A 27,724-nucleotide genomic window follows, 5' to 3' on the forward strand; every position below is an offset into this window, starting at 1 on the left:
AGTCGAACTCGAAGTATCCAGTTCAACACATCAAAGCCCCAAAGAGTCATCTCTGATGATTTCCCACATTTCCTGAATTTTTTTTATCAAAAAACAATCAGTCTGATTTTTTCAAATTGTGAAGAATTCCTGTTTCTTCCACAAAATCTCAAAAAATGCGTGAGAAATAATATTTTTAAATAAAAATCATGGAAATTCTTGGGGCAAATTACGAAATCTTGAGTCACATTTACGCTGAAATCCGGGGTCTGCAGAAATTAGAAAGAAATAATGAAAATATTGAAGATCCAGGACTTGAAAAAATTCATACATTAATAGACGAAGGAGCTGAGAGAGTCGATAACTTAATTAAAACTTTCCCCCTCTCCGAAAATCTTCGATTACTAGCAATGAAAGTCACATTGCTCTATGAGAAATCGAAAAGACTAGTCTGCGAAGATAAACAAAATTTGGCAGAAGAAGTTCTGGCTTCTTGTCTTCTCGCTATCAACGAATTCCTGTCAGCCAGTGAAATTATTTTCCTAGCACTCAGGATTATCAATCATTACTCCTATCTGCTGATGAAACGTGAGGATAACACCGAGGCTCGAAAGATTTTAGAGCTGGGAGATTCAATCTATCGAAAAGCAAAATTAAGAAACTCGTCTATTCCATTCTTCACCACCGAACAATTATTCTCCGACGAAATAACTGCGACACCTTCGGATTCCTGTAATAAACTTGAGCGATTAGTTACTAACAACCTGGCGATGCTGAGCATCATCTACGAGAAGCTCGAGATGCATGAAAAATTTGCTGAATGTCAGCACGGGGTTCTGGAGAGGCAATTTGACATTTTTGGTGATGAACTGCCAATGTGGGCGATCAAGTCCTCGAAACTCGCGTGTGTCTTCATGGCCAAGGGTCGATTCAAGTGATAATCCCCAAGATTTTTCTCTTTACACACTTGTAGAATTTATTTATTATAAATAGAGTTTCAGGGAGGCGAGAAACCATTTGGCAGCTGCCAGTCAAATTCTCAGCAGATATGAGGAAATTTCGAAATCATTGGAGTCGAGCAGTGATCCCACCCCAAAATCGTAATCTCGCAAAAATTATCAAATTTATCATTCAAGAGTAGGAATTTCGTAAATTATTTTCCTTCGAATAGAAATATCAATCAATATTAGTACTGTAATTTAAAAAAACAACAAGAAACAGAAAAAAGTATAATAAATCATTAATTCTAAATAAAATTTCCGATGAACACCAATAATTATATTAATGCAAAAATCAGACTAGCGAAAGAAGTAAAATAATCCATTTGTCCCAAAAGATGTCTAGAAATTAATCGAAAATTAGCGGATGTGGCGAACTGTTGGGTGAAATACGGTCTGACCCTCTTCAGCACTTCAAAAATGAACGTCCTACAACATTTATGCCATGACTCAACTGAAATGTTATCAAAACTCTGGGATCCGCCATTCAGAAATCCCAAGACAGCAGAAACTGAAGCGATTGATGATAAACATGACGCACTCAGAGACTCGATGAAATCGCAAAGAACTCTCTCGAGCATTGACGAGAATGAATCTTCAGCATCTGATTGTCATTCTCCTCCACTCCTGCTCTTTGAAAAGCTTGAACTGAGTGAATACGAAGATGGAGTTCCAGCATCATTGATAGACAGCACAGAAGAAGCTAGAATTCTTTTCCATCATACCCACACGTGGCTGAAACGAGTAAAACTTTTTTACACACTCCAAGAACATCCCATGGAGTACGTCAACACCATCATGGATCTGAATGAGTTATACAGATATCTCGCTTTCTACGAGGAAGACATCGAAAGGTAGACGTCAAAGATTTATCTCAGAGTTATTATTTCAAAATGGAATAATAACTCTACGTGAATAATTTAGACTGAGCAGAAGTTCTTTGACATTTGTCTAATCAATTTTCAGTCAATATGCAGTACACAAATTGAGAGCAGATGCTCTGGAAACCCTGAGTGCAGTTCTCCGAGAAATCACTCCTCAATGTTACATGGCAGTTTCTGTTGAGATCCTACGAGAATTGGCAGAGGTCCAGATGGAAATGATGGGGTTGAATCTGAGGAAAATCTACGCTGCACAAACCACTCTCCCTGATTTAAATCAGACAGTCTGCAAAATTGAAACACTTCACGACTTGAACACAAAGCTCAAGATATTTAAAAAGACTCTCTCTGATCTTGAGAGTCCCGACGAGGAAACGTGAGGATTCAAACCTGAAGGTTCTGGATGACAGTCGAGTAGTGGAAACAGTCCTCATGTCTTCATTTCCTCGTAAATCGACTGCTCTTGCTTTTTTTATAATCGAAAGGGCCATGAAAAATGGAGGATGACTTTTTTGGAAGGTATAAGTTATCGAATGAGACAATAGAGAAGGTAAAAGGTGTCAGGGAGGCCCTCCAGGGGAGTCCAGGGTCCTCCGACAACAAATGGAAGACACTATTCCAAGTTGAGGTTAGAATAATAAAAATAATTCTAAAAAGAAATTGATTGGCTGTAAAAACAGAATTAGTTTGATGATTGTCTTTCGTAAAAATCGATACGACACTTTGTCAATTTTTTTATTTTAAAAGAAGTCAAATTTTGATCGAATTTCGCGGATTGTGGCAAAATTTTCAGGACGAGACTGACATTTCCAGGAATCCCATGAAAGATGATCCTATAGAAATTGGTAGTAAATCCTCTCAGAGGTTTGAAGAACCTGATAATGATGACGTGGAATTGCCGTCCACTCAATTCTATTTCACTCAGACAAAACTCGAGGAGAACAATTGCTCTCCCTCGACGAAATTCACGACGAGATCTCCATCAGATATCATCAAGTCGCTTTTGGAGATCCTGGAAGCAAGATGCCTGGATGCTGAAGATATGAATGATTTGACTGATGCGAATGCCATAGAAATCGTTGAGAATTTGGCGAAGAGACTGAGTTCCAGGGGCTCTTATAATTTCTGTTGCTCGATTTGCGATATGGAGACGGGCCTGGGAACTTATTACGCCAGGATCATGTGCTCAAAGTTACTATTTCAAAAGGTAAACCACTCATGACTTTTTACAAGTACTTTTGATTTTTTCTCTTCGAAAATTATGATTCTTCTCGTAGATGCTGCAGTTGGAGAAAAATTCAAATCGTGTTGACTTGTCAACGATAACAAAAATGGCTGAGAAGTTCCCGGATGATGTGAGAAAATGCCTCGTAGTTCCCCTGTTCAATGCCAATTTGAAGAATACTAAAATTATTTTGATGTTGATAAAGAGCTACGCCCCATCCGCGAAAAAAGAACTCATATCGTAAGTTTCTGAAATAGTCAGAGATTTGTCTCAGGAATTTTTGAATGAGCAGAAGACTATTGACTTCTTATAATGATTTAAAAATTCTAGTGATTTCCTTGAAGCTGTCGATGAGCTTCAGCCCTGGCACGTGACAGTCCTGCAATCTCTGATCGATATTCAACTCGATGAAGACACAATGACTCGAATCCTGTCGCTTTTGGTTGACAAAGCACTGGCTTATGCTGATGACAAGAACTACAGCCAGTGCATATTATCACTCCTGAAGACACAGTCCCCATTCACCGATAACCAGAGGAATATGTTGCATGAGATGATAATCACACATAAAACAGTTTTCAAAAAACCAATGAAGAATTTGTTCGACAAAATGTTTCGTCATAGAGATATGTGGCATATTTCTTAAACAGAATAATGGATTGAAAACATTTTATCCTGTAATTAAAAATTCAGAATTTACGGGAAAAATTAAATTGTTACGACTTTTGACTTTCCGCTCCACATTATCCTGAAACTCGATAAAAGTCACGAGATATTGCTATTGTACTGCAAATTCAAATAAATTATTATTTAATTAGAGAATCAATAATAATTGTTTTAAATTTTCGCTCCACTGAGCACTTACCCCTGTCGATAAAACAAAACAGCTGATTGCCTCAACAATCTTTGTCAACATGACGGAGGAACTGTCAGGTGTTACTATTGTTATATTCATCGCAACAGGCGTGTTAACAATGTTATTATTGTTTATATTTGCAAAAAGACAAATAATGAGGTTTGCGTTGAGATCCCGAAGAGGTCCTCACATTGCGATTGGACATGATGCTAAGAAGGTAATGAGGAAATCATTGAGGTTAAGTAATTTTAAATAAATATTACTATTAAATAACAATTTGAATTTTTTAGTCATTGAAGAGGGAAATCCAGCGGAGAATCGAAGTCATTCCTAGGATTCAATATGAACCCCAGCTGATAAGTGACTCCAGGTACATAATGGAGCCTGGGAGCCAGGTGCCCCCCCATTATTACAGACTGAAGGCTGTGGACGATGTCAAGGCTCTTGGTGAGAAATAATAAGAGAATTTCATGTCGATCATCGATAATTTCTTATTTAACAGTAATTATTTCACTATTCTCTTGTATTTTTGTATTTTTCCACACGCTGTGGAAGCAAAACGTTAACTCTTCTTCAAATTTCGTAGAAAAATTGGGAGATGTAAAAAAATATGGATTTGTTAATATTTATTTTGTTAATGAAATTTTTCTCTGCTGTCATGAATTTTTATTTGAGCCAGAATCGGAAATAACGAAGTACGACAATTGCCTGAAACGACACGCAAGCGAGAATCTTCGTGCATATCTCCTTACGACTCTAGCAGCCCCTCTCAATGGAAGTGGCCAGAGGATGATCCATCAGTTCTGTGATTTTTACGAGCACGCCCGACACGACCCAACGGAATTCACTGACGAGGAGTATCAAGCTTATTCTCGACTGCATCTCAAACTGATGGATGCTGCGAGACTTTTGAAATCATATCCCAGCAGCAGAAAATCCAGTCCCAGTCGTACGCCAATCAAGAAAAATGTCGAGACAAAGAGGAATATTTTGGAGCCGAAGATGAGACCACCTGAGGACCAGATCCTAACTGGATCCCGTCCCAATACGTTGACAGTAATGGCTCTGGATAACACGGAAACGACTGTCTAGCATTATGAGAATCGTCACATTCAACACATGTGACGAGCAAATGATTATTTATTGAATTTCATTTGAAGTGTTCATTTGAAAAACATACATCGCAAGCATAATTTTTATAGGCGAAAATTGGAGACAAAAGTTTAGTCTTTCATTCTTTGGACATAAATATTAGCATAATCCATGCACTAGACTTTTGTCTTCACTAATTTACTGTAAATACGAGAATATTTCGTTATTTCAAATACTCATGATGCGAATTTTTTTTTGTCTAGAAGGTTTTTACTCTTTGGATGAAATATTTTCGGCATGAGTTGATTACGATCGGTTTTTCTGTATCAGAAAAAGAAAGAAGGGGGATTACTATAAAAAAAATTATTTATTTCAAACAAAAATCATATAAAAACATTAAGTGTTAAAATATTCAACGATAAAACATTTTTTTATGAGGTTCGTTGGAGTCATGAGAGAGATTGATAATTAATAATATAATTACCCACCGTAACTCAATGCAATTCCAACGAACACCGAAAATCTAGTCGTTCGAAGGTACCACAATACTCAATGGACTCTTAACAGAAAAGTATCTCGTCCACTGTTCATTTAAATACTTTTCGTTTTTAAGTGAACTTAAGGCATTATGAAAGATACTTTTGTACATTGCAGATAGACAACTCGATCTGACCACATGTAGCCATTCTATAATCTGTAAAAATAAGAATTTCAAAATTATAAAATCAATTACTGATTAATATTATTCAACCACTTCAAATTTGTAAATCTATTATCGAATTATTAAATTAAGTCTCTCGTCGTTCTAGAAAAGTACCTGTTGCGTGATGTTCTTCCAGCCAGGCATCTGGACAATCCTGTAAACAGCATGAGGAAACAATTCCCCCCTGATCCCACTAGATGTGGCAATTGCTCCCTCATCTCTCAGCAAACAATCATCACAAGCCAAGACAATTATCGTAACGAATAGTGCGTCACACATGAATTCAGCAACTTTGATGGCTTGGTCATCATCAGTACCGAGAATCGTGACCTGAATTCTGTACATCAGGCTCCACGTCCAATCAGCATTCGACTTTTCATGCCTCAAATCCCTCAAGATCCGCTGCAAAGTCTTGAGCAAACGTCCGTGCACACTCGGCAGAGTCGAGGAAACCCTCAATATCTCATTCATCCAGCTCAAAGGGATCTCATTATCCCTCTTTAACACCAATCCCCCCCGGATTTCAATAGCCTTCTCCAGCTTTTCAGTCGTTATTTCCTCCCAAACACTAGGTAGAGTCATCCGTTCAATCTGCTCCGTTGGCAATGCCAGCATTGCCCCAACAATACTCTGATAAATCTTATGATCAACATCGACTTTCTCTCCCAATCTCTCCAAAATATTCCCAATTATCGTCTTATTATCGTGAAGAACAAGATCATCATGCAAAACATTGGCACATCTCTTCATGACCTCATTGAACATAGAAACAGCATTCTCATTGTTGACAATGGCCCTCTCAACAATACAATTGATTATCGCCTCCAGAAACGGGCCCAACACACTGGACGATGCGCTACGACAGATGTCCTCTAGATGTGTGCAGAGATGCCAGGCTTTTTGGAACTCCTCAGAATTCATCGAGTTACAATCACTCACTTCTCCCAGCAATTTGCTGAGGTACTCTTTAGCTGATGGTGAAACAGCTGCTTGATGACAGGCCAATGAGACCCCATAGGATCGAGTTTCCTCCGAAATATTGATAGCATCATTGAACAAATGAAACTGAATAATAGGCAGTGCCTTTGGATATTTCTTTGAGAATATCCTCATGCATTCAACAACAACAGCTTGAATGCTGGACTTATTAGCTGCACGTCTCAAATACTCTCCAATGCTTCCAGCAAGGCTCTTGTCTGGGAGATATTTGTAATTGAGTGGCTCCCCCATGGACCACGTGTAAATACCACTCTTGTACCCATACAACTCCTCAGTAATAAATTTAATCAGGAAATCCCCAGCTGCTTCCATTGCTTGACCACGAATATTCTCCAGCATCTTGATCCAGCAGGAGCCAGGGACATACGTCAACTCCTGCACATTCTGAAGATCCCCTTCTCCTATTTTCTTTTCATCTGACTTAGACAAGTGACTGGTGAAGCTCACAGGCAGATAAGCGACTCTCATATCGTGTATTTTGTACGAAGCCAAAGCCTGAAAAGCAGCCCTGACGATTTCTTTATTCTCGTGACAAGCGAAAGACCACAATTTTCTCAGGCTCTCCTCCATCAATTCGTGGACCTCTTCCTCGAGATAAGGGGAGGCCGATGGAACATCCCCGAAGAATTCACAAATGCTGCTGATGACGACAGTTCGCCTCTCCTCATTCATCCTGGGGGATAGTACACGCCAGGTTGAGTAGACATCTGTTATTCCTGCAACACAGAGTGCTGAGATACCTCGAAGGGCCAAAGCACTCGCAGCTGATCCAGTTTGATTTGTGCACCTGTTGAAGATCTGAGAAAGCAAGGGAACGAGCTCTGCCCCATGCTCTGGATATCTCTCGCAGATGATTTTCATGGCGTTAGCACAGGTCACCGTCCCCATAAACGAGGAGTCATCATCGCTGAGGGAAATTAGAGCAGAAACGAGGTAACGATGACAACGGGGCTCCACCTCCCTGAGCTTCAGGTACAGCTCAATTGCCAGGTATTTGAGGACAGGCTCTGACGAGGTCAGAGTCTTCACAACATGAATTATCGTTGGAATGTTCTCCTTTGACACTGCAAGTTCTGGTACAGCAAAAAGAATGTCCTTTGTCTCTGCAATGTCCTTGACTTTTGTCAGTTTATGGAGGATGACGGAGAGGATGTTGGGAGCTGTGTCGGGGGAGTCTTTGGCGATCCTTATTAATCCTTTTAATGCTCTCAAAACAATTTCAGAGTTCATTGCCTGCAGGAACAGACCAGACAGCACATGCTTGAAGGTGAGGATGACGTTTCCTGGAGTGAGGAGAAGTCTCTCGAGCCACGAAATAGTGGATCTGTCGGATTCAGTAGTGAGGTGATGACAGATGGTACCGTAGAATTGATAGTTGGGGCTGCACTGCCGGATTACTGGGGAAAATCTATTAGTGGTAGGGGCCACTAGTTTCGGCCAGTCAGTTTTTGATGTTATTGATGTTATGAGGAGTTTTGCAGTACTCAGGCCTTCACTGGACAACTGACAGGCATATGCCATCCAGGGCAGGATTGAGGACAAAAAGGCGTAGCAGGATATCTCATCGCAGATCCCCTTTTGCAAAATCAACGAGCCTATTTGGATTATGCTTGGAAGGTGCACGCAGGGAGTTATCTCTGTTATTTCCGATAATAAAAACATTACTGTAGTACCCACTGCAGCATCAGCATAATCTATCATTGTTTTCAGCATCAGGATATTGGGTTTTGGATCAGAATTGTGTTTTAACAGCTCCAAAATTACTGCTGCAACTAATGGTACAAGTGATTGGCATAATTCATCGTTTTTTCCTGTGATCGAGTATTCAGAGAGCTCCAGGATTCTGTTACTGGTGTCGATGCAGGAGTTTGGGGTCTTCGTGGACAGCCGTTGGAGAATTTCCAATTGCAAATCGCTTGATTCGGGTGATTTGATCAAAAGGTGCCACGCCTGCTGCTTGCAACTCTCGGGGAGGTGATCCGTTGGATTGCAGAGGATGTAGACGAAAACTGGACGAAGGAGTTCGATATAGTGTTTCAGAAATTTTGGATCTGACTCGTGTATCATCGACTGCATATGCCCAAGGATATCTCTCCATACTGTATTTTTTTGCATGAGAACAGTGATAAGGGGATGCTGGGGTGCCTGCAGTGAGAAGGGACACGTGTACTCATCTTTAGAGTTTCTGTTCCTCAAATCCAATTTCAATAAATCACAAATTGCTGATGTGATTGATAAATAATTCTTCGTTTCGCCGAGTATTGAGATGAATCTTGATAGAATTAGAGTTAATTCTAATAATTCTGTATCCACCAGACAGACCAGGGATTGACAGGCCACTGAGCTTACAGCAGCATTTTCACTTTTACATTGTGTAAATAATACATCTAATTCAGGAATTTTTAATGGATCTTTGTCCCTCTCGGATTTTATTGTTTTGATCACTGATTCCAGGATTTTGGATATTTTGTGGGTTACTAACACCGGTGCTTTGGAATCTATTTTGCAATCGACTGCGTTCATCTCTGTTTCTAATTGTTGCTATTGGTTGGTGATGATAATAATTTGTTGAGTGTTGATAAATTTATTATCACCCTATATATTTTCATTCGATACACATTGAAAATATTTTACAATAAATGTGTATTTAAATAGAGAAACAAAGGCCTAAAGGAAGCGTTGGGATTTTTAACCTCAAAGAGGATTGACTAAAGTAGAGGCTCAGTTCTGGGGGTTGGAGCGACCCCAGCGGCATCGTAGTACTGCACCCCAAAAGAGGGAGGGCGCCACACGCAATGGGGGTGTCTGCCCGTCAGTCGACTCAGTAACTGCTTTAGTAACAGTCCCGCTATCAGAGGGACCAGTTGACAGGGTGAATGTTATTTTCGGCGTTACGAAATTGATATTCACTGAAATTTTAAAATTTTATGGAATCACATAAATTTTTTGCGTCCATGTGACCCTTAATCATGTTAAGGGTTAATAGAACTTGGTTAAGGGTCACAGGGTCACACTGAAGGATTGAAAAAGCTGTTTTAGATAACTAGTACTTTAGACTCGATATGAATCGATATGAATCGATATGAATCGATATAAGTCGATATGAATAGATATGAATCGATATAAGTCGATATGAATCGATATAAGTCGATATGCATCGATATAAGTCGATATGAATCGATATAAGTCGATATGAATCGATATAAGTCGATATGAATCGATATAAGTCGATATGAGTCGATGTTGAGGCAATTGGAATTTGGAATTCTCCTTGTTATCAAGCAATACGACTTCGATTCGATATTCGAGTTCGAGATTATCGAATTTCGAGTTATTTTAGTCTCTTTCATTTATATATTAAGGATAAAGGATAAAAACTTTTCGTGTGTCCATATCAGCATGGATGAAGCTATGATAGTATTTTTTTGTAGCCCGGTACCCTGTGCTAATCAGCTGACGTGATGGTCAGTTATCTATTCGATTAATCGAAATCATCAAGTGTCAGATATTCGATTATCCCCATGAGATTGGCCATGTTCGATTAGTGGCTCATCTCTTTACGATACTGAAAAGGTATGATTTTGATTTTATAATTCTTCTCTTCTTTTAAATTTGTCATGCAATTTAATTGGAAAATCGTGTGACTAAAGATATTTAAAAAAAACGGAGAAACAAGGGAAGTGAGATTTTTTGATATATTTATTTGTATGGACAAGTCGGAGCATAGTGCACAATATATTTAATATATAGTAGTCTGGGGGAAGGGGTCAGAGTACATTTCCGGATTCTGAACACAATATCTTACAATTTAACGACAAGACGTCTGCATTTTTATTAACTTGTTTTTCAGTATTTGCTTCTGTACGTAATGTGTTAATTGCATGTTTATATATTCGAGTTATGTAATATATAAAGCGCAACGGTTTACTATTTCCACCCTACAGAATAAAAATAAATTTGATGCAGAATGATGTTACCGATATCAGTCAATTTTCTTATTTAATTATCATAATTTTACCAGTGGATCTCGTATTTCAGAGTTTTGTTTTCCAATCGTTAATTTAAACTCGTCTAATTACGCTGAATTTATTAAACTCGATAGAAAATGCATTTCGGGTAAAATAGTAAAACGTACTCGATTTCCAAGAGACAGATTCATTTCTCCGTTTGTAATGATTTACTTTTTGAAACAATCTATACGTTTTATTAATTTTCTCACCTTCCAAAGCAAATACATTGTACAGCCTATACAAACGTTACACAATTGTTATTAATTTTCGATTTTATTTAAACTCCAGTAGCTGGCGGAGAGCGCAGGGCAGGATCCAGGTACTTAGGCTATCTGCATATTTTCATAAAAAGCTTTTTTTTTCATTTCGTCGTCGGTAAGTCCCTCCATTTTGTTATCATTACATTTTTTTTTATTTTTAGTTTTATTTTCTCATTGTTTTTAGTAAAAATCACAGCACAGCACCAGCATTTATTTTAAAGCCTACCCCTTCTCCGCTTTGGGCCCCATTAAAACTGAGGCACCCCCGTTCGCTTCTATGTCGTTTCAGTAATGTGGATTTTATAATTTTGAGATGTCGTTTTAATAGTCACTAGAAAATAATAATGACACACATTAACTGTTCTTTTGATTTGGCATTTGCAACACTATGCTGTCCAATAATTAACTTTGTAATCCTGCTACAGGATCACAAAGTGTGTTCATACATTATTTTTTTTTGTCTCTCATTATCGCAATGGCAATGATGATAATAAAAATAAAATAATAAATCGTAATTAAATCGTTACCGAACTAATATTATGTAGTTTTTTTTTGTTACCTAAATTGTATAATTGTATATTTATAATAATTAATACGTTTTTTGTATTTTTATTTACCCATTACTAGTTGTTTTCTTTATTTCGTCACCATCTCATTTTTTCACTATCACTACATGCACATTCTCACTCTCTACTATCACACTCTCACTTCACACTCATCTCAGCTTCATAACTATGATTATTTTTAGTAAACAAATAGCATTCTACTTATTATTTTTTATCGATTTACAATTACTTAACGCCACTTAATTATTTAGAATCATGATTTCTCTTGTGACTTATCAATTATCCTTTATATAATTCTTTAATCGTCTGATGTATCATTCACATCGTTCACCACGAATCATTTGTCCATTACATAATAAATCTATTTTCACCTAATAGATATAAGGTCATACTTTATGCATTATCTCAATAGATTTACTCGTGATTTATCATGAATATTTTCATCCCTCATTACCAACTCATTCACACATTTCTCTACAAAAATCCAAGTCTGTGATATTATTTTTTTACAATAAAATACATTGATTCGGACAGCGGATTTGTGACAATCTATCACACAATTTAAATCTTTACTTTCTCATACATTTTACATTTTTACTATGCACAAGAACTACACACTCACTTACTTCCTTTATATTTTACAAATTCAAATGAATATTATTCTCATCTAGTTGTCATTTCACAATCACGTCCAATTGTTTGTCTGTCAAGTTTAACGCACATCCATGACTGAGTTTCAAACGATTCCTAGACATTTTCCCCCAAGTTTCAGTCTACCAGGACTTTCCACTCAAAAGCAGATTGTAAATATATATATTTTTTTTTTTAAATCTGCATAGTCGTCATAACGATTGTGGTCTGGGAATATTTTCAATCAATTCTCTCAAATTACCATGCATATTCATGATGTGTATGACTCCCTGTCATTCCCACTATTTCATCAAATGGATTAAATTCTCTTGCTCCTTCACTCCAATGGAAGAATAGGAGGTATTCCCATGATATAAATTCTTGACCTGGATAATTATGCTCTCTTTTTCACCATTCGTTATTAAAATCTTTATACAGATAGTACCATCTCACTCTACAAGCATATATATATAAATATATATACTCACTAGTCAATGGATATACATTAGTGTATACATTGACGTTTTCCATTAATTACAATATGTACAAATGATTCGAGGATGTCATAACCCCCGAAGGTTTCGTCCTAAATTGCCTCAGTTCATTTACAAACTACGTAGTCGATACAGAGTATTAGTCGTATTTTTAATGTTTTTCTTTTCTTTTCAAAATTCAGAGTCATTTCTCTTCTTTCATTCCCAGATATCGATCCGAGAGGCCTTGAATCAATTTATCAATGTGCAATCAATCATAAAAAATCGTCTACGAGGCACTAGTTTTCATCTAGTTACCCCTTGGAATTATCTACAGATCATGTGGCATCACAAACAACTCAGTAATCATATTAAAAAAATAATCACCCGCAATTAATTACAATTACACGGAGATAAAATACAGGGGTTTACGGGTCGGGGGGGGAGGAGTTGTTTGCGGATTTTTCTCCCAGATTTTGCTTTTTTTTTCTTTATATAAATGCTGGCAATATCAGGAGTCCTTCCATAGGTCCGTGAATTTCGAATAATTGCATTGAAAATAATATAAAATGCTAAAATATCTGGGATTCATCTCTCACTCGTCAGTTTCCCTACGCTTTACACATTTTTCAATTCTCCATTCAATTAAGTAATAGCGCCTACTGATTTTTGGAATATTAAGAAAGAAAAAAAACTCTATTTTAACGGAGATCCTTTTTGCTACTTGTCAGTGAACCGTGTTTCTTGTCGCGAACGATTTTCAATTGACGTATGATTGACAGAGTGATAAACCGTCGATATCACATAGCCATAAATTTCTACTCGATAATCACCAAATTGAAATTGATGGCCAAGTGACGAAGAGATTTTCATCTAAATAATCTCGTAATTTAGCTGGGGCTTGTGGAGGACTGATTTTTTTAAGGAATGGGGGCAGGGGTTTTAATGAGTTTGTCCGTGTGTTTTACCACTTGGTTAAATAATGATCTTCGATGGGTCTTACGGCTGTCTGGCAGGATTGGCGTGCGAGTGCAGCACACTGGCACCGGTTGCGGTGGATGTCGGATGTGTGTGGTGGGTTTGTGCTGAATTTCCGGTTGCGGGAATGGGTGCGGGGGCCGCGGGTCACTTGGGTGGAAAGGGCGAGATCACCGAAGCGGCTACAGCGGCAGCCTGCTGACTCGCCAGCACGGCCGCTGCAAAATACACATTCGTTAACGTCAGATCATCAATGGTTTCATCAATACTTTCAAAGCACTGATGCCTTGACAGTTTGATAAAAGCCAGTCATTTTCCAAATTCAAGAAGTGATTCTGTAGTTGTTTCTTTTATTGATCTGATTCAACAATAATTAAGACTATTGAATAAAACCATCAGCGATCCCGCCCGACTCCAGCTCCTACCGAAAAATAACGTCAGATTTGGCCTCAACACGGACATTTCGGGAATTTTTCATAACGATTTTTTTTTTTTATTATTTGTTCGTCAATTTTCTCAAGTTAACTGACACTGTGTTCACTCCTTTCATTTTGAAATTCGTATATCGAGGATTATTGGCAGTGGATGCTAAACGTAATATTACGGAAATGAAATCAGTGGCCAAGTGGTAAAGGAAGATGGATTGAATTAAAAAGCAGATGTCAAGAGATGAGATCTTCCCTCTTTGAGTGATTACATATCTCGGAATTTAAGAGGAATACTGAAATTTTGATTGATACCTTTTTTGCAGGTTTCAAAATTCGCTATTAATCTTAGATTTCGAGATGTTCATGAAAAACCGAGAAGAGGGAAATGATTTTACTGACGAGTTGATATTTAACTGAAATGTATTTTATCTCGTTTTACCACTTGTCTACTGAAATGAAATCACGTGAGGATCAGAATTTTTTGTCTCTTCGCCAGTTCTGGAAGACTAAAAAATTAACCCATGACCACAGTGACAATGTCATTGAGCTACTCGGATTTCCAAAACACGTCAATATACATTGATAACATGATCATTAGTGTCTGTTGTATAGTGTTGTGTTATTTCGGCAACATACGATTAGAGAGAAGCACGATAAATAATTATCACAGTCTGAACTATCCTATGTTTCTTTAAAACCTAACTAGACGATTCTCCAATATTGTTTGTATTCTTAGCCTTAGAAATTCGCACTTGTCCTCATTACAAATGAAAAAAAAAAAGATAAAAAAAAATCAGAAAACTATCCACACGATGACTTTGTGCAGGCAATTTGTCTTATGCCGCGTCATGGCTTTATATACAACAGTATATTTATCATTTTCTCACGTAGCGTTGCAGAATAGTTCCCGCTCAGGGCTTCACTCTCCACTGCCGAATCACTCTCGACCTGACAACAAAATATGAATTTTGAATTGTTGTTACGCCTCCATAAGATCTCGATTTCATTGAATTCATCGATTATTTCATGCGCGATGAGATAAATAAGAACACTCCAGCTAAATCAGTGAAATTTCATTCGAGGCGTCTCGAAGAAAAGAAAAAGAAAAATAACGAGAAATCCCTCATACAAAATGCTATTTACAAACAACGAAAATCATCTCTCGCACATTAAAATCGACTAGATTCAGCTGAGACGTATTGATTAGACTGATCACCGAGTCACGATAATTAATACCAAATTTATGGATTTATGGATAATTTATTCGTTCCCTACTCGCGTGATAAAGCCCTCCCTCCCAAACTCAATCGCGTCGAATGAATCTCCAATGATGTCGGGGATTGGCCATTGATGGACGCACATTATTCAATCGAGTTGGAGCCGCGGAATCGCCGGTAGCCTTACTGTCAGGGTCTGACGAGTGGCTTACCTCCATAAGGGGCAGGATACTGTCCAGTCAACAGAGGATAGCCAAGCCCAACGTGTGTATGATGATGGGTGTGAACATGCCTCTGTGGAGGTGGCGATCTGCTGTCCTTTCCAATTCCCCCATTACCAGGATCACCAGGTGCTGATTGTTGCGGATTACCAGGTACCTGTTGTTTATTCTGCTGTTGCCCCTGACCGCTGGGCGGTCCAGGCCCAGCAACAGATGTTGGTGGTCCACTCGGTGGTCTAGCTGGTGTTGGACCAGCTGCTGATGGACTAGCCGATGCAGCTGATGTCTTTGGAGTTGGTGATTTAAGTGCTCGCTCCTGAAGCTCGTGAATTTTGTGCGCTGAGTAGTACTGATTCGCATGATGCTGAAGCAGATCCAACGCTTTACCACCAGGTGGTCTTGACAGATCCTCAGGTGCATGATACCTTGGGAGCTGATGGAGATATGGATTGCCAGAGTAAGGACCTGGCACCATAATGGGACTGAGACCCCTGTAAACAGGGTGTCCAGGGTCAAAGGGTAATCCAGCATAATGCTGGGGTGGCATGTATGCACCAGGATGAATGTAAGCGTATTGAGAGGTTGGAGGTGGTGGTGGGCCCTGTGTTTCCATCGTCGGCTTTACCCCCTCCTGTTTATTCTTGGAGTCGTCACTTTTACCGAGGTCTTGAGGCTTCTCCTGCTTCGACTGATGCTTCGGACTGGGAGGAGGTGGTTTTGCTTGCTGTGGTGCCTTCACCACGTCCTCCTTTCTCCTCTGCTCACCAGGGTACAGGTAATACCTCCTGTCGTCCTGAACTGGAGGAGCTGACTGACGATTTTGACCGTGATAAACGTGATAAGGACTCATCTGACTCTTCATTTCTATACTTTCTTTCAAAATCTGGTGATTCTCGTGCTGCTTGTCCTTCATGCTAGGCAGCTGCTGTGACTCCTGTTTGATCTTTGTCTTCTGGTCGTGCGGATCCTGATCGTTTTGCTGGGGTGGCGGTGGCTGCTGCTGTGGCTGGCTCACTGCCTGGTGGGGATAAGTCGAGGGAATGAAACCACCGTAGCCACCGTAATAGTGAGCCTGCTGCTGTGGTGGATACAAATCTTTCTTCTCTTTGTCGGGATTCTGGAGGCTCGCCATCGAGGGCATCTGGGGGATATTCAGGGGTTTGAGCTCCTGCTTTGGAGTGAGATCACTGGGCTTCTGGTCTCCCTGCTTGTCCTGAACATTGGGCACTAGGTAAGGAGGTTGTCCATAATATGGGTACATACTGAAATGAGGTGGTAAATGCGTCTGTCCCCCTGGTTTCACATCCTTGTCCTGTCCCTGTTTCGCTTTGTCCGCTGATTCAGCCTCGAGAACCGGTGCCGCATCGTCAGATATGTCTGAGTACGCTGGACTCTGGACATCCTCTCTCGCTGGATCCACCATTGGTGTCTCCAAGGGCGAAGGATGTGGACTTCCACCCGGTGACTTTCTCGATTTCTTCTTGTAACCCTGGGGCTTCGGTGTTCTCGGGTCTTTGCTCTTGTCCTGCTCAGGCATAAGAGCTGCCGTCGGCTTGACCTTGAACTGTGGCATCTTTCCATGTAATCCAACAGTGGGATACTGCATGTGTGTGGGTACATGTCCAGGTGCTGGATTTTGCATTGCCTGTTGCTGCTGTTGAGTGATTTGCGTGGGAATAGTCAAGCCAGGATGTTGACTCAACGTTTGAAGATTGGCCTGTTGTGACTGAGATGTCTGAGGTGGTGGAGGTGGTACTGGCTGTTGGGGTAGAGGCGTTTGATGCACCATGTGAGCTGGGGCTGGCTGCTGGCCAAGTTGAGGGGTATGTTGTATGGGTATTTGATGGGCAGGCTGAATCTGCGCTGGCTGAGGACTTGGCATTGTCTGGGGTTGTGATTGCGGCTGATTCATCAGTGCCTGTGGTGCCTGGAGCAACTGATTCTGCAACTGATGCTGGACAAGTTGCGTGGGCTGTGGTGGCTGGGGTATATTTATCAGTTGAGGAATGTTTGTGTTCAAGTGAGGCGATGGTACAGGCCTTGGTGATTGACTTGGATGGGGACTGGGGCTCTGTGGGGGATTGACTGGTTGTAGTGGCTGTGCAGTTGGTACTGGTTGAACAGGTCTTGGACTTGACTGAATCGATGGGGCTGGTAAATCCTCCTGGCCAAACCTCAGTACACCAGGCTTGACAATACTACTACTCTTGTCAGCTAATGTTGGTGTTGGCTCGGCTGTTGGTGATGGCACCCTCGGTGGTGGTGTCTCTGGTGGAACAACTGGAGGACTAGTTGGTCTCACTGGTGTACCCTCGGGCTTGTCCGCTGGTGATTTAACAGGTGTAGCTGGACTGGGTGCTTCGATATTACTCTCGTCATTCTCTGACATACTTGTAATACCCTCCTTGGTATCATCATCATCGGCTGAGCCGTGGGCATGGCTCTGATGATACTTCAGGCCATTTATATTTTTGTACTTTTTACTGCAGTTCGGCTCGGGACATTCAATGAGAACTGGACTAGCCGGTGGTGAGCCACTTGGTGGTGTTGGTGGTGGTGCAACAGCTGCCACCACTCTTCTCTTGGTTTTTTCATCCTCCTCGGGACCACGTGACTTTCTTTTTGCCGCTGGATCGGGCCTAGGTGGTACAAATGCCGCTGGGCTTGGACTTGCCGCTGGCGAACCCTGTGCACCTCGTCTACCTTTAGCACCACCATTTCTCAATTTACTGTGCACCGAGCTACGTGTCTCGGTGAAATTACTGAGGTCATTGCCAGGTGTTGCATTAGCCGCAGCACGGCCACGCTTGCCTCGGCCCTTTGGTGTTCTTGCATCTAAATCGCTCGTTGGTGAATCACAGAAACGCGGTGGCGCCCAGTCGTGTCTTGTACAATCTAATAGGGTACCAACGTAGGTTTTACCCCGCCACGTTACATTAACGACCAATACACCTGCAACAGAAAAATAGTACGTCCCAAATAGTAATTGTCGGTTTACGTCTGTATTCAATTTTATCGGTTATATTGTTTATCAAATTGGCCATGAGATATTTGAGCACTGAGCAAACTGAGCTATCACTCGAGAGTCACTTACTAAACCCAAGCTACACGTACAATTCACCAACGAAACATCAAACATTAACCGATAAGTAAACAATAGGAATGTAGATAACACTGAGTACCTATTTCTGTAAAGCCAGAGAATACATCTTTTGTAACAACCTCTAACAGACAAATCGATCCAACCGAGTTTACATAACTAATGCTTGTAACGTCTTTTCGAGCTTTCAAAAACAGAATTTAGTGTAAATTAATGTTTCACGGTTCGTTTCAAAGTGTAGGCCAAATTGACCGTCGTATTTCTTTCATCCCTATTACTCGTCGAATTCAATGGAGCATTGAGAAAGAAATGAGTATGGGCTATTCGACAAAATGTACACAATGGGTTTTGTTGAAAAATACAAGAGACGTGGAACTCCAGTAAGTGGACCAAGGAAAGAGTTTGGTTTATTGGTTTATATTGTGAATAACCATTGTGAGCATAAGCGCTTGTTTTTCAACTTCATTTTTTTTTTTAGTTTAATTTTACTGTCAGCCAGGAGAGTATTCTCGAGGAGGCTCTCGAAACGAGAGAAGAAAAAGAGAATTATTTACCCGGAGGTTTCACGATTATTGAAAATTAAAAATATATATATATATATTTTCGTGCATCTGGCAAATCATCTTGGGAATTTTTTCATAAAGTGCAGAAATTAACTGGAGTGGATAATCAAAGGATAGGTAATCAGCATTGTCAATAAAAGACTGAGATACAGAAACTGCACAATGGTACAGCGAAATTTTCAACTTCGACCTTTCCGACTCGCTGGGTACAAATCAACATGGAGACAAAAGAAAGCCGTTCATGAGGCTACTTTAAAACCACTTGACCTTTATTCGAAGGAACAAAAAGATGAATAATGTTGGAAGAAAAAACAATCGAGGAAAAATAAAACAGCAATATTAACAGTGATTGGATGTTGTACTATTGGAGTTTTTTCACAACTGATTAATTCTGTCATACGCAAGCTCGAAAGTTGATGAAGGATTTTACAAAGGGAATCTGATAAATTTCTTTTACGGTTCATTCGAGAGAAAATTGTACGTTTTCTGTCTTTTTCCAGAAGAGGGGAAGGAAAACAGACGCCAAGAGGATCGATAACGAGCCAACATTCTCCCTCTCCTTCGAGGCTCGATGCTCGATCTGTCTCTTTTCCTCTTGAATTCTGCCACCATGTCGATCTCAACCTCTTGTATCCTCTCTATGAACATTCGTGATATCGACATGGTGCTGTGTCAAAGCATCACAGCCTTTCATGATACATCATGTTTGCAGTTTACTTCATTGGTAGCCAATTTCTTTCACCTCGAGACCCTTTTGTCGTGTCAAATAGTTATGGATTTTGGATATCCAGAGGTAAAATATCATCTCCTCGGATAAAATGGGATAATAATAGTCAATGAAACACTTGACTTGTCAGGTAAAATATTTAGTAGTAGTTTCGGGGACCCCAATTTACATTTTACATTCAATTCGAGAGGATAAATAAAACTCGAAGAGCTCAGTGAGTGGAGAAGTTCGAGGGGTCCATTAATGCGTAAAAATAACAATGTGGAAAAATCGTAATGGAGATAGAGAGCGGATCTGACCGTTGGGGTATCGAGGACAGCAATAAAACTGGTAGGAATTATAGGGGTTCCAGCAGATTGTGATATTCAATTGAGATTCGATAAATATATGGGTTTTACCAGTGTCCCGGGTTACGACTATCTTTCACCCGTGACGGAGCAATTTTGGTGGTTTGAATCAGTGGAAAATAAGTGTGGAGCATGTGATTGCTCAAGGCGATGTGAATTTCATTCGCACAAATAATATTAATTATTTTGTATCATTATTATCATCTGTGGTTATCACGACAGGAAATGTGAAATTCAACACGAATGAGAGGGTAGCGTGCGTTTGATTAATATAATTGAGATGTGATTGAAATAAATGGGAGAGATCATTTAAATGTTGTAGGTCCTCACCTCCTTCTGTCTCATGCCAAACTATTCCCTCAAGTGTTACCGCTGTTCCAGGTTCACACGGCCCCAGACATTCAGGTTCTGTTATGGTTCCGACACTCGTTCCAACACACACGTCTGACATATCCTGGAAAAAAAATTATAATTTATCATTAGATGAATATTCGTGCCAAACCCTGGGGAAAATAAAATTACTTGTTCGTCAAAAAATTATCATTTTATATCATTATAATTTCACATCTGACTCCCCTTTATTTATTACTATGGAGATGATCTACGTCATTGCCGAAATTAATTATCAATGATGATATATCGCGTGATGAGAGGATTATTCATTTTTTTTCGGCTGTATTTTCGATTTTGGGTTGATGGATAGAAATAAAAATACGGAATAAAAATAGACTTGTCAATGAACGTTGCTGTGATAATCGGGTTTACTAACTCACGCAGTAATTTTCGTGAGTGGGTGTGACTGAATTGACAGGAGAGTACAATTTCAATAGTAATTTCCTAAAATCGTACGAACTACAAGAGTAAGTTGTTGTAATAGCGAGAAAATCGAGTTGATAGGGCAGACATTCTAGTTATTTCTAGTTATTCGTGTATCCACTCTTGCTGAAACCTTTCTCTATTAATCTCCTACAGTCTCTGGTGCATGTTGCGAATCCCGAGGATTACAATGGCAGAGAGTTTGAAATGCAAATCGTCAAGTTTATGCCGGGGCTTCCATAATTACAGAAGTGACGTTGGTATATGCCTGTTACCTTCTATAATACACTGAGTATACAGTACACCGAAATGCAATTGTAAACTGTGTTTCAACATATGGAACATTCGTACGGAATTACCGGAGAAACCGCAACTCTCTCTCTCACTTAAATCCACGTCCATCCGTTGAGAGTATGTTTGACTCGTCATTGTGATATGCATTGAAAATTGTTATGAACATTTTAATATCCATTCGTTTCACACCCGTAATCATAAACTTTTGAATTTTTATTTACGAAGCTCTCGTCGTATCTCATATATATAATTATTCAATTATGCGAATAATTGGATATTTTATTGATTTAGTTTGACAGTTGGATAAATCACTGGGAGTTATGGACGAGGATAATCTAGAGAAGTATCTAGTTGTCAAGTTATGGCGATTCACCTAGCCGTATATTTAAATGTTTATGACTTTGATAATGCGATAATTTGTGGAATGTTTCAGAATATATTTGAAGTAACTGTTAAAAATTTGGGAATTTGGATTTAATTTGGACTGTTGCGGAACTTTTGGGGGAGGATAGTTGGGAAAATTGACGGGAATTTGTGGGTTTTCCGGGGATCATCGGTGAACTTGAAAGAGAACTCAAAGGTAAATCATAAAAAATGGTAAAATAAAAGTTGAAATACGTATGGTGAATGGAGAGGTAGGCCGAGGGATTGTAATGACAGACATGGTGAGACGTGACTAATGAAAAACACCAAGAATGACAGTGGAGAAAATAATGAAGGGAAGTAAATGAAAGAACCTACGGGGAATGGAAAGAAAAACCCCGGAAACGAGAGAGAGACCAAATCAGCACCCACGGACAATTCTTTACATTTCCGGTGAACATTTCATAACCCAACGAATAACTGCGTTACAATTTTAAGTAATTGTTAACATTTTGGAATTATTAGCGGATCAATTGATTCGGATGATTAATTGAAATTAGATTCAGATCAATCAGTTCGGAATTTAATTTCAAAAAACTTCTAACTCTCGCCACTCGTCTCAAAATTTTAATCATACAACCCTCCATTCAAGCTCAACGGTAATTTTTTACTCCAGTATTCAGAATTTCAAAATGACATTCCGAGTAATTTGAGCGAAAGGAGGACAAGGCCTGATTGTGAAAATATAAAGACGAGAAAAATGGAAATAACACAAGAAAAACGGTGTGGAGACATCCAACTAAATTCACCATGAGATAAAAATATATTTCAGCCAAGGATTGATATTGCTGACAGAAGAAAATATCTTTTTGTAAGTAATCCCTCTAGAACAGATGGTAAATATCAAGAATCTAACATTCTCGGGAAATACACATTCTCTTCTCAGTGCAGTATCAGAAAATTTGAAGAATTCCATAAAGAAATTCAGAGTGAGAAGATGTCCGACATAAAGCTAATAAAAAAGAAATAGCCATTGAAAAACTTTTGAATCATGTCAATTTTATTTCAATCTCATTCCAATTTTATTTCAATTTTACGATTAGTGTAAAAAAAATTGGAGTATAACAGTGAAAAATATCTGCGATATTCTCTAGTTTGAAGAGAAATATTTTTTTCTCAATCGCATGTTCAAGGAATTACGCAGATAAAGCAGTCCATGATATTTAAAATAAGACATGTTGACCACTGGGAAGTATTTTTTAGCGACTTGTAGGAATTGCCGTAGAGATTATGCGTTCCGTCGGCTTTAACGACTCTTTCATGAGAAGTTGTTCCTCGTACCGTTTTTTTTTACAACCAAAAACAACACGAGCTAAAAGTCACGGTTTCGTAAGTTTTTTGTCGACAAGTTTATGCGAGGATTTATATCGATTTTTACACTGATGTTAAAATTCATAAGTCTGCAAGTACTGGCATTCGATAGTAGTTTATCGATTTTTACAACTCGTGGTGATTTTTAGCCATTGGTTGGATCGTTAGAACCGCTCATAGACCATTTGTTGTTCCATACAGTCACTTCGTCTCTCCCCCGACTCATTTTTATTATTTTTTTACGAGCATTTTACGGTATGCAATCGTTTCTGCTCATTTGAATCCACATAATTTCCTTTTTTTTCCCTCACATTTTCGTTTCAAAACCTAGCCATTAATTGTTTGTAATAGTATCTCTTTAACTGTTTGGTTTACGACTAGTTTAAAATTTATGTCGAACCTGTGAAATTAATCAATTGCGTAATAGAAATGGAGAGATATCAATAACGGAGGATCGGATTGAATTTGAGGGAGATGATTATGGAAATTTTAATTTTCTGTATAATTCAAGGGAATCCATGAGTTTTCAGTTGAAGTGAAATTAAAATTTTACTATTTTATAGTTTTTTAATGGAGCATGAATTCACCCATCTGACCAGAATTCCGAAATTTTCCACGATATTTTAAAAATGAAATTTCAATTTCAATTCATCGCACGTCAATCTGCACCGAGAAAAATAAACAATTTTATTGATCTGCCCAGGGAAACAGTGGAACATTCGATTTTTTAATGAGAAGAAATTTCAGCGGAAGTTTGAGGCGATAAGAGTTTCCGGGATTCAGTGGTGAAAATTAGGACGTGAATTTCTGAGAGTTGTGAGTTATGAGTGTGCAGGACATGTATTGTCCAACCGGTCCCTTTGACTGTATTCTTTTATTTTTTTTTTCTGAATGGAGGCAGCTGCTGTATATCCTCCAAAGGAGAGAGGAGAAAAACCCTCGCACATGGAATGCCGTTTGGCTTTGACCAGATATTTGACTCCACCACGAGATCCGGTTCTCAGTTGATTCCAAATAATCATCTCCTGGGCACTGCTTATCGCCATTTTCCAGTTTTACACTGAAAATTCCCTCCGAACGAACCGATTCAATAAAATTTTAAGTATCCATTTCTTTTCTTCATTTGAGAAATTAATGCATGTCACAAAAGATGTTCTTTATTATGTATTAGTATTATTTATGATTTATGAATTATCGTCTAATGATTAATCAATATTCTTGAATATAAAGCGAATACTAGAGAATTCTTTTTTCATGTTCAATAATAATTGATATAATTGATTGTTCATCGCAATAAATTTTACTATCGATTTATCAGTGGTTGATCATTTGTTTTTTTTTTGGGTAATGGACAATTGGATTATTCAAATTATGCTATTTCTAATAAAATGTTGAGAGATGGTTAATTATCGGATTTATGGAGATTGTAGAGGAAATATTGAGTGCGGCAGTTTGGATGGTTGTTTTATGCTGAGAGTATGGGTGGCTGTTACACAAGTGAAATGAGATGGAGAGAGTCATGTTGGAGATGTGCTGGGGATAAAAGGAGAGGGTATTGAGTGGTGATGAGGGCCAGAGGATCGGAGGGAGAGGAAAAGATAGGAAAGAAGAGAGCTCTCGGCAGCCATGTTACATAGCCTCATGAATATATGCATGGAGCTTTGCCCGCACCATCAAATACATACAACCATCCAGCGTTACTCACGGTAAATTATGTACGTCGGTGATAGTTAGCAGGTAACACTGTACCCGTGGTATGTAAACTACGCCTTTGACTTATATTGTTAGTCCAGAGCTTTAGGACATTTTAGTGTGTTTGCAGTTATAATTGTTGTATTTTACCACTGAGAATCAATCGGAAGTCAAGCGGAAATCAATCCCTCGGGGAAATCTATTCCCGGTTTCACCATCATTATTTTTATTTTAAAAGCTTTAATTTTGTAGACAAAAATTGAAAATAAAATCAAATTTTTAGTGAATTCTAAACTCGGAGATTCATTGTTATTTTGTCGTTGCTAAAAATTTTGCAGAAAGATATTTTTTCGTTTATTTATGGGAAAATTTTAAATCAATTTACTGGTGTCAAAAATGGCTTATGATTAATGACTGAAATAGTGACTGCAGAAACCGGAAAAATCTTTAAACAGATCGCATTGAATTTACTCTTAAATCCGGTTTAGCGGTTAGTTTTCATCTTTTTTCACGAGAGAGATATAACGGCAAGAGGAAATAGAAATAGCATAGCTTGGTTCGCTAATTACGAACCAATTACAGTTCTCCGGTTGCGGCGTTACGTGCAATCCCGGTACCGCTCTCCGGATTCAATAGACAGTTGAGAGAGCACTGATGACAGATTTCAATCCCTTTTCGCAAAAAAAAAAAAGCATGTGACCATTTTTGGGTGCTCCACGAACCGAAATGTCCAGTAAAAATTACCGAACAATTCAGCCAATCCGCAATTAAAAATCTTTCTACGGTTATTTTTCTGGGAAATCGAAGGAAAAAAATTGAATTCCACGAATTCTCAGATTAATTACCGAACGGAATAAGTGCACGAGAAATTTGCAATGCAATTTGGAATTTGTGCGAAAATTATGTAAGACCGAGGGAAAATTGTGCGAAAATCTGGAATTTTTCCTCCGTTACGTAATTTTTACTTTGATTCGCTCGTAAAATCATGTAAATTGCCATTCCCTGAAATTTCATTTACAATGTAATTTGAACTTTTAAGTATGAGAAGTTGAATTGAACTGTAATTAAAACCGTTAAAACTTTAAAAATTCAATAAATACAATTATTCCCATTGAATAATAATTGATATTGAAATGAAAGTGTGAATTTCCACATTTATTAAACAAATTGAGCATCCAGGGAAATTATTGCCGTAGGGATCCGAAAATGGAGAATAACTGAAAAATTAAAATGAATTTGTTTAGGAATTAAATTTATCGGGGAATGTCTTTTAGTGATGAAAATAATTTTAAAAAGTGGTAAATGCAGCTGTGGTTGTGTCGAATGATGTTTTCCGAGGTCTTTGAAGATACCTTTTGCTAACAGATTCACGCACATTGAAAATACTGGGGAGAATCGATGTAACAGCTGTTGGCTCGGTGGGTTAATCCATCACGTAGAAGTGTAGCCACACGGCAAGAAAAAGAGATTGAGGGAGAGAAGAATGAGAGGGCGGAGAAGTCGGCTAAACCAAAGGAAAACGACCTGGTGGCTTTCTGGCGACATTACTTGAGGAAATAATCTACTAGCATTAATCTGTCATGTGGACTACACGAATGCCTTATGAGGCACTCAGAATTGCTTTACTCTACCTTCAATTGCATAACTTGTCGAAACATCAATTGCAATAGTCACAATTTTCGTTTTAATTCTCACCGAATCGCTGGAACTTCGGAAACTAGTCATTGAGAAATTAAATATTCCATTTACCTCATCGATTCATTAACTCATTTATTATCAATTGAAATTTGTAAAATTTTTCTGGGTTTCCCAATAACTAATTGTTTATTTGATAATTTCTCTATTCTATGCAAATAATCCGAAATTTTCCGAGAAATCGACAATTTGTGGGAAAAATATTCCGCTAAAAATTGAATGAAGTTTGTGTAATTAATGTTAAATAATATTTGTCCCCGAAAATAAAAAAAAAAAACCAGAGGTGTTGACTGAAATCAGCTGATCGATATTCCAGCTTATTTCAATATTTTCTCACCACCGCTAAAAGTCCGCGAGTTTATCCAAAGAATTACCGAGCAATCGCAACAATTCTGGCATGCGCTAAGCAGCAGGGACTAATTGAATAAAAAAGAATGAAAAAATTGAGAAGCAAAAGACAAATGAAAATAAGAAGAAGGTCATCATGAGGACTCGTCTTTGTTACCAGAGAAGGCATTACAGCAATCAACTTTAATGGAAGCAATAAAATGCAGGTGGCAGTGGCACGCATTGCCAACTCTATCCTGAAGCATCTACAGGGTGTAGAAAATACATGCTGAAGGACTCGTGTGAAAGAGGAAACAAGAGTTCAATGGCGTCTCTCTTCATCCGTCTAAATCCATTTCATTATGCACTCTTTTTCCTTTATTTACTTTCATGATGAGATCATTCTCATTGCTCCATCAGAATAAATTCATACTTAATCAATGAAGACATATCAGAAACATCAATAACAATGATTTCCATCTCTACGGAGCTAGTGTATTCCCTGTTATAATTTTTTGTATTAATTTTTAGTGCCACAACAGAAATGCTGGACTCTCTAAATTCGTCCGGTGAAATAGTATAATCAATTCTATCGCTTTTTCTCGAAAAATATGGATTTCAGATAAAAACATCAAATGACTTTTTTGTAACTGTTTATATTCCCCACAAAAAATGTCTCTTGATGTTATCTCTTCAAATCAATAGTTTAATAGACAATCGACATTTAGTTGAGCTTAAAAATTCGAAGTGCTTCGACGATTTTTGGAAATTGACTAATTGTTTATTCCGACATATTCCTCTCATAGATGACATCCTACTTGAAATCATCAAATCAGAGAGATCTGAGTGGACATTTTTATAATTTGCAAATCAATAGTTTAATAGATCAATCGACATTTAGTTGAGGTTAAAA

General features: G+C 38.5%; 5 protein-coding genes across 6 annotated transcripts in view; 3 read left to right on the top strand and 2 right to left on the bottom strand.

Annotated features, from left to right (window-relative positions):
* The first annotated feature begins 21 nt into the window (after positions 1-21).
* On the top strand, positions 22-2,336 carry LOC105273700 (KIF1-binding protein homolog). The gene is made up of 4 exons (XM_011316287.1): positions 22-913; positions 981-1,079; positions 1,316-1,831; positions 1,944-2,336. The coding sequence occupies exons 1-4, from the start codon at positions 189-191 to the stop codon at positions 2,236-2,238; spliced, it is 1,635 nt and encodes a 544-aa protein (XP_011314589.1). The 5' UTR covers positions 22-188; the 3' UTR covers positions 2,239-2,336.
* On the top strand, positions 2,255-3,912 carry LOC105273699 (uncharacterized). The gene is made up of 4 exons (XM_011316286.1): positions 2,255-2,486; positions 2,652-3,065; positions 3,136-3,323; positions 3,414-3,912. Exons 1-4 carry the CDS (start codon positions 2,355-2,357, stop codon positions 3,727-3,729), a joined length of 1,050 nt encoding a protein of 349 aa, XP_011314588.1. The 5' UTR covers positions 2,255-2,354; the 3' UTR covers positions 3,730-3,912.
* Positions 3,913-3,986: 74 nt separating this feature from the next.
* On the top strand, positions 3,987-5,050 carry LOC105273701 (uncharacterized protein C1orf43 homolog). The gene is made up of 3 exons (XM_011316288.1): positions 3,987-4,156; positions 4,230-4,386; positions 4,619-5,050. Exons 1-3 carry the CDS (start codon positions 3,998-4,000, stop codon positions 5,029-5,031), a joined length of 729 nt encoding a protein of 242 aa, XP_011314590.1. The 5' UTR covers positions 3,987-3,997; the 3' UTR covers positions 5,032-5,050.
* Positions 5,051-5,540: 490 nt separating this feature from the next.
* LOC105273702 (focadhesin) lies at positions 5,541-9,420 on the bottom strand. The gene is made up of 2 exons (XM_011316290.1): positions 5,849-9,420; positions 5,541-5,725 (listed from the first exon to the last, which is right to left on the bottom strand). Exons 1-2 carry the CDS (start codon positions 9,254-9,256, stop codon positions 5,555-5,557), a joined length of 3,579 nt encoding a protein of 1,192 aa, XP_011314592.1. The 5' UTR covers positions 9,257-9,420; the 3' UTR covers positions 5,541-5,554.
* Positions 9,421-10,414: 994 nt separating this feature from the next.
* The window catches only part of LOC105273704 (zinc finger protein 608), a 51,693-nt gene continuing 34,383 nt past the window's right edge, over positions 10,415-27,724 (bottom strand). The window contains exons 3-5 of one of the 2 annotated variants that reach the window (XM_011316291.1): positions 20,584-20,707; positions 15,508-18,471; positions 10,415-13,868 (exon numbers count right to left, since the gene is read on the bottom strand). In XM_011316291.1, coding sequence (XP_011314593.1) covers positions 13,798-13,868; positions 15,508-18,471; positions 20,584-20,707 — 3,159 coding nt within the window. In that variant the 3' untranslated portion in view covers positions 10,415-13,797. The remainder of the gene's footprint in view (positions 13,869-15,507; positions 18,472-20,583; positions 20,708-27,724) is intronic. The other variant, XM_011316292.1, reaches the window with a different exon arrangement.

The sequence above is a fragment of the Fopius arisanus genome, unplaced genomic scaffold (genome assembly GCF_000806365.1).
Source record: "Fopius arisanus strain USDA-PBARC FA_bdor unplaced genomic scaffold, ASM80636v1 scaffold00006, whole genome shotgun sequence".
Lineage (NCBI taxonomy): Eukaryota > Metazoa > Arthropoda > Insecta > Hymenoptera > Braconidae > Fopius > Fopius arisanus.

What these genes read in the sequence shown, in the direction of transcription:
- LOC105273700 (XM_011316287.1), top strand. Translation starts at nt 189, where the DNA reads ATGGAAATTCTTGGGGCAAATTACGAAATCTTGAGTCACATTTACGCT. An exon ending in ATGGCCAAGGGTCGATTCAA is followed by an intron (nt 914 to 980) that starts GTGATAATCCCC and finishes ATAGAGTTTCAG; the next exon opens with GGAGGCGAGAAACCATTTGG. An exon ending in TACGAGGAAGACATCGAAAG is followed by an intron (nt 1,832 to 1,943) that starts GTAGACGTCAAA and finishes ATCAATTTTCAG; the next exon opens with TCAATATGCAGTACACAAAT.
- LOC105273699 (XM_011316286.1), top strand. Translation starts at nt 2,355, where the DNA reads ATGGAGGATGACTTTTTTGGAAGGTATAAGTTATCGAATGAGACAATA. An exon ending in CAAAGTTACTATTTCAAAAG is followed by an intron (nt 3,066 to 3,135) that starts GTAAACCACTCA and finishes TTCTTCTCGTAG; the next exon opens with ATGCTGCAGTTGGAGAAAAA. An exon ending in GCGAAAAAAGAACTCATATC is followed by an intron (nt 3,324 to 3,413) that starts GTAAGTTTCTGA and finishes TAAAAATTCTAG; the next exon opens with TGATTTCCTTGAAGCTGTCG.
- LOC105273701 (XM_011316288.1), top strand. Translation starts at nt 3,998, where the DNA reads ATGACGGAGGAACTGTCAGGTGTTACTATTGTTATATTCATCGCAACA. An exon ending in TTGGACATGATGCTAAGAAG is followed by an intron (nt 4,157 to 4,229) that starts GTAATGAGGAAA and finishes TGAATTTTTTAG; the next exon opens with TCATTGAAGAGGGAAATCCA. An exon ending in GGACGATGTCAAGGCTCTTG is followed by an intron (nt 4,387 to 4,618) that starts GTGAGAAATAAT and finishes TATTTGAGCCAG; the next exon opens with AATCGGAAATAACGAAGTAC.
- LOC105273702 (XM_011316290.1), bottom strand. Translation starts at nt 9,256, where the DNA reads ATGAACGCAGTCGATTGCAAAATAGATTCCAAAGCACCGGTGTTAGTA. An exon ending in GGAAGAACATCACGCAACAG is followed by an intron (nt 5,726 to 5,848) that starts GTACTTTTCTAG and finishes TTATTTTTACAG; the next exon opens with ATTATAGAATGGCTACATGT.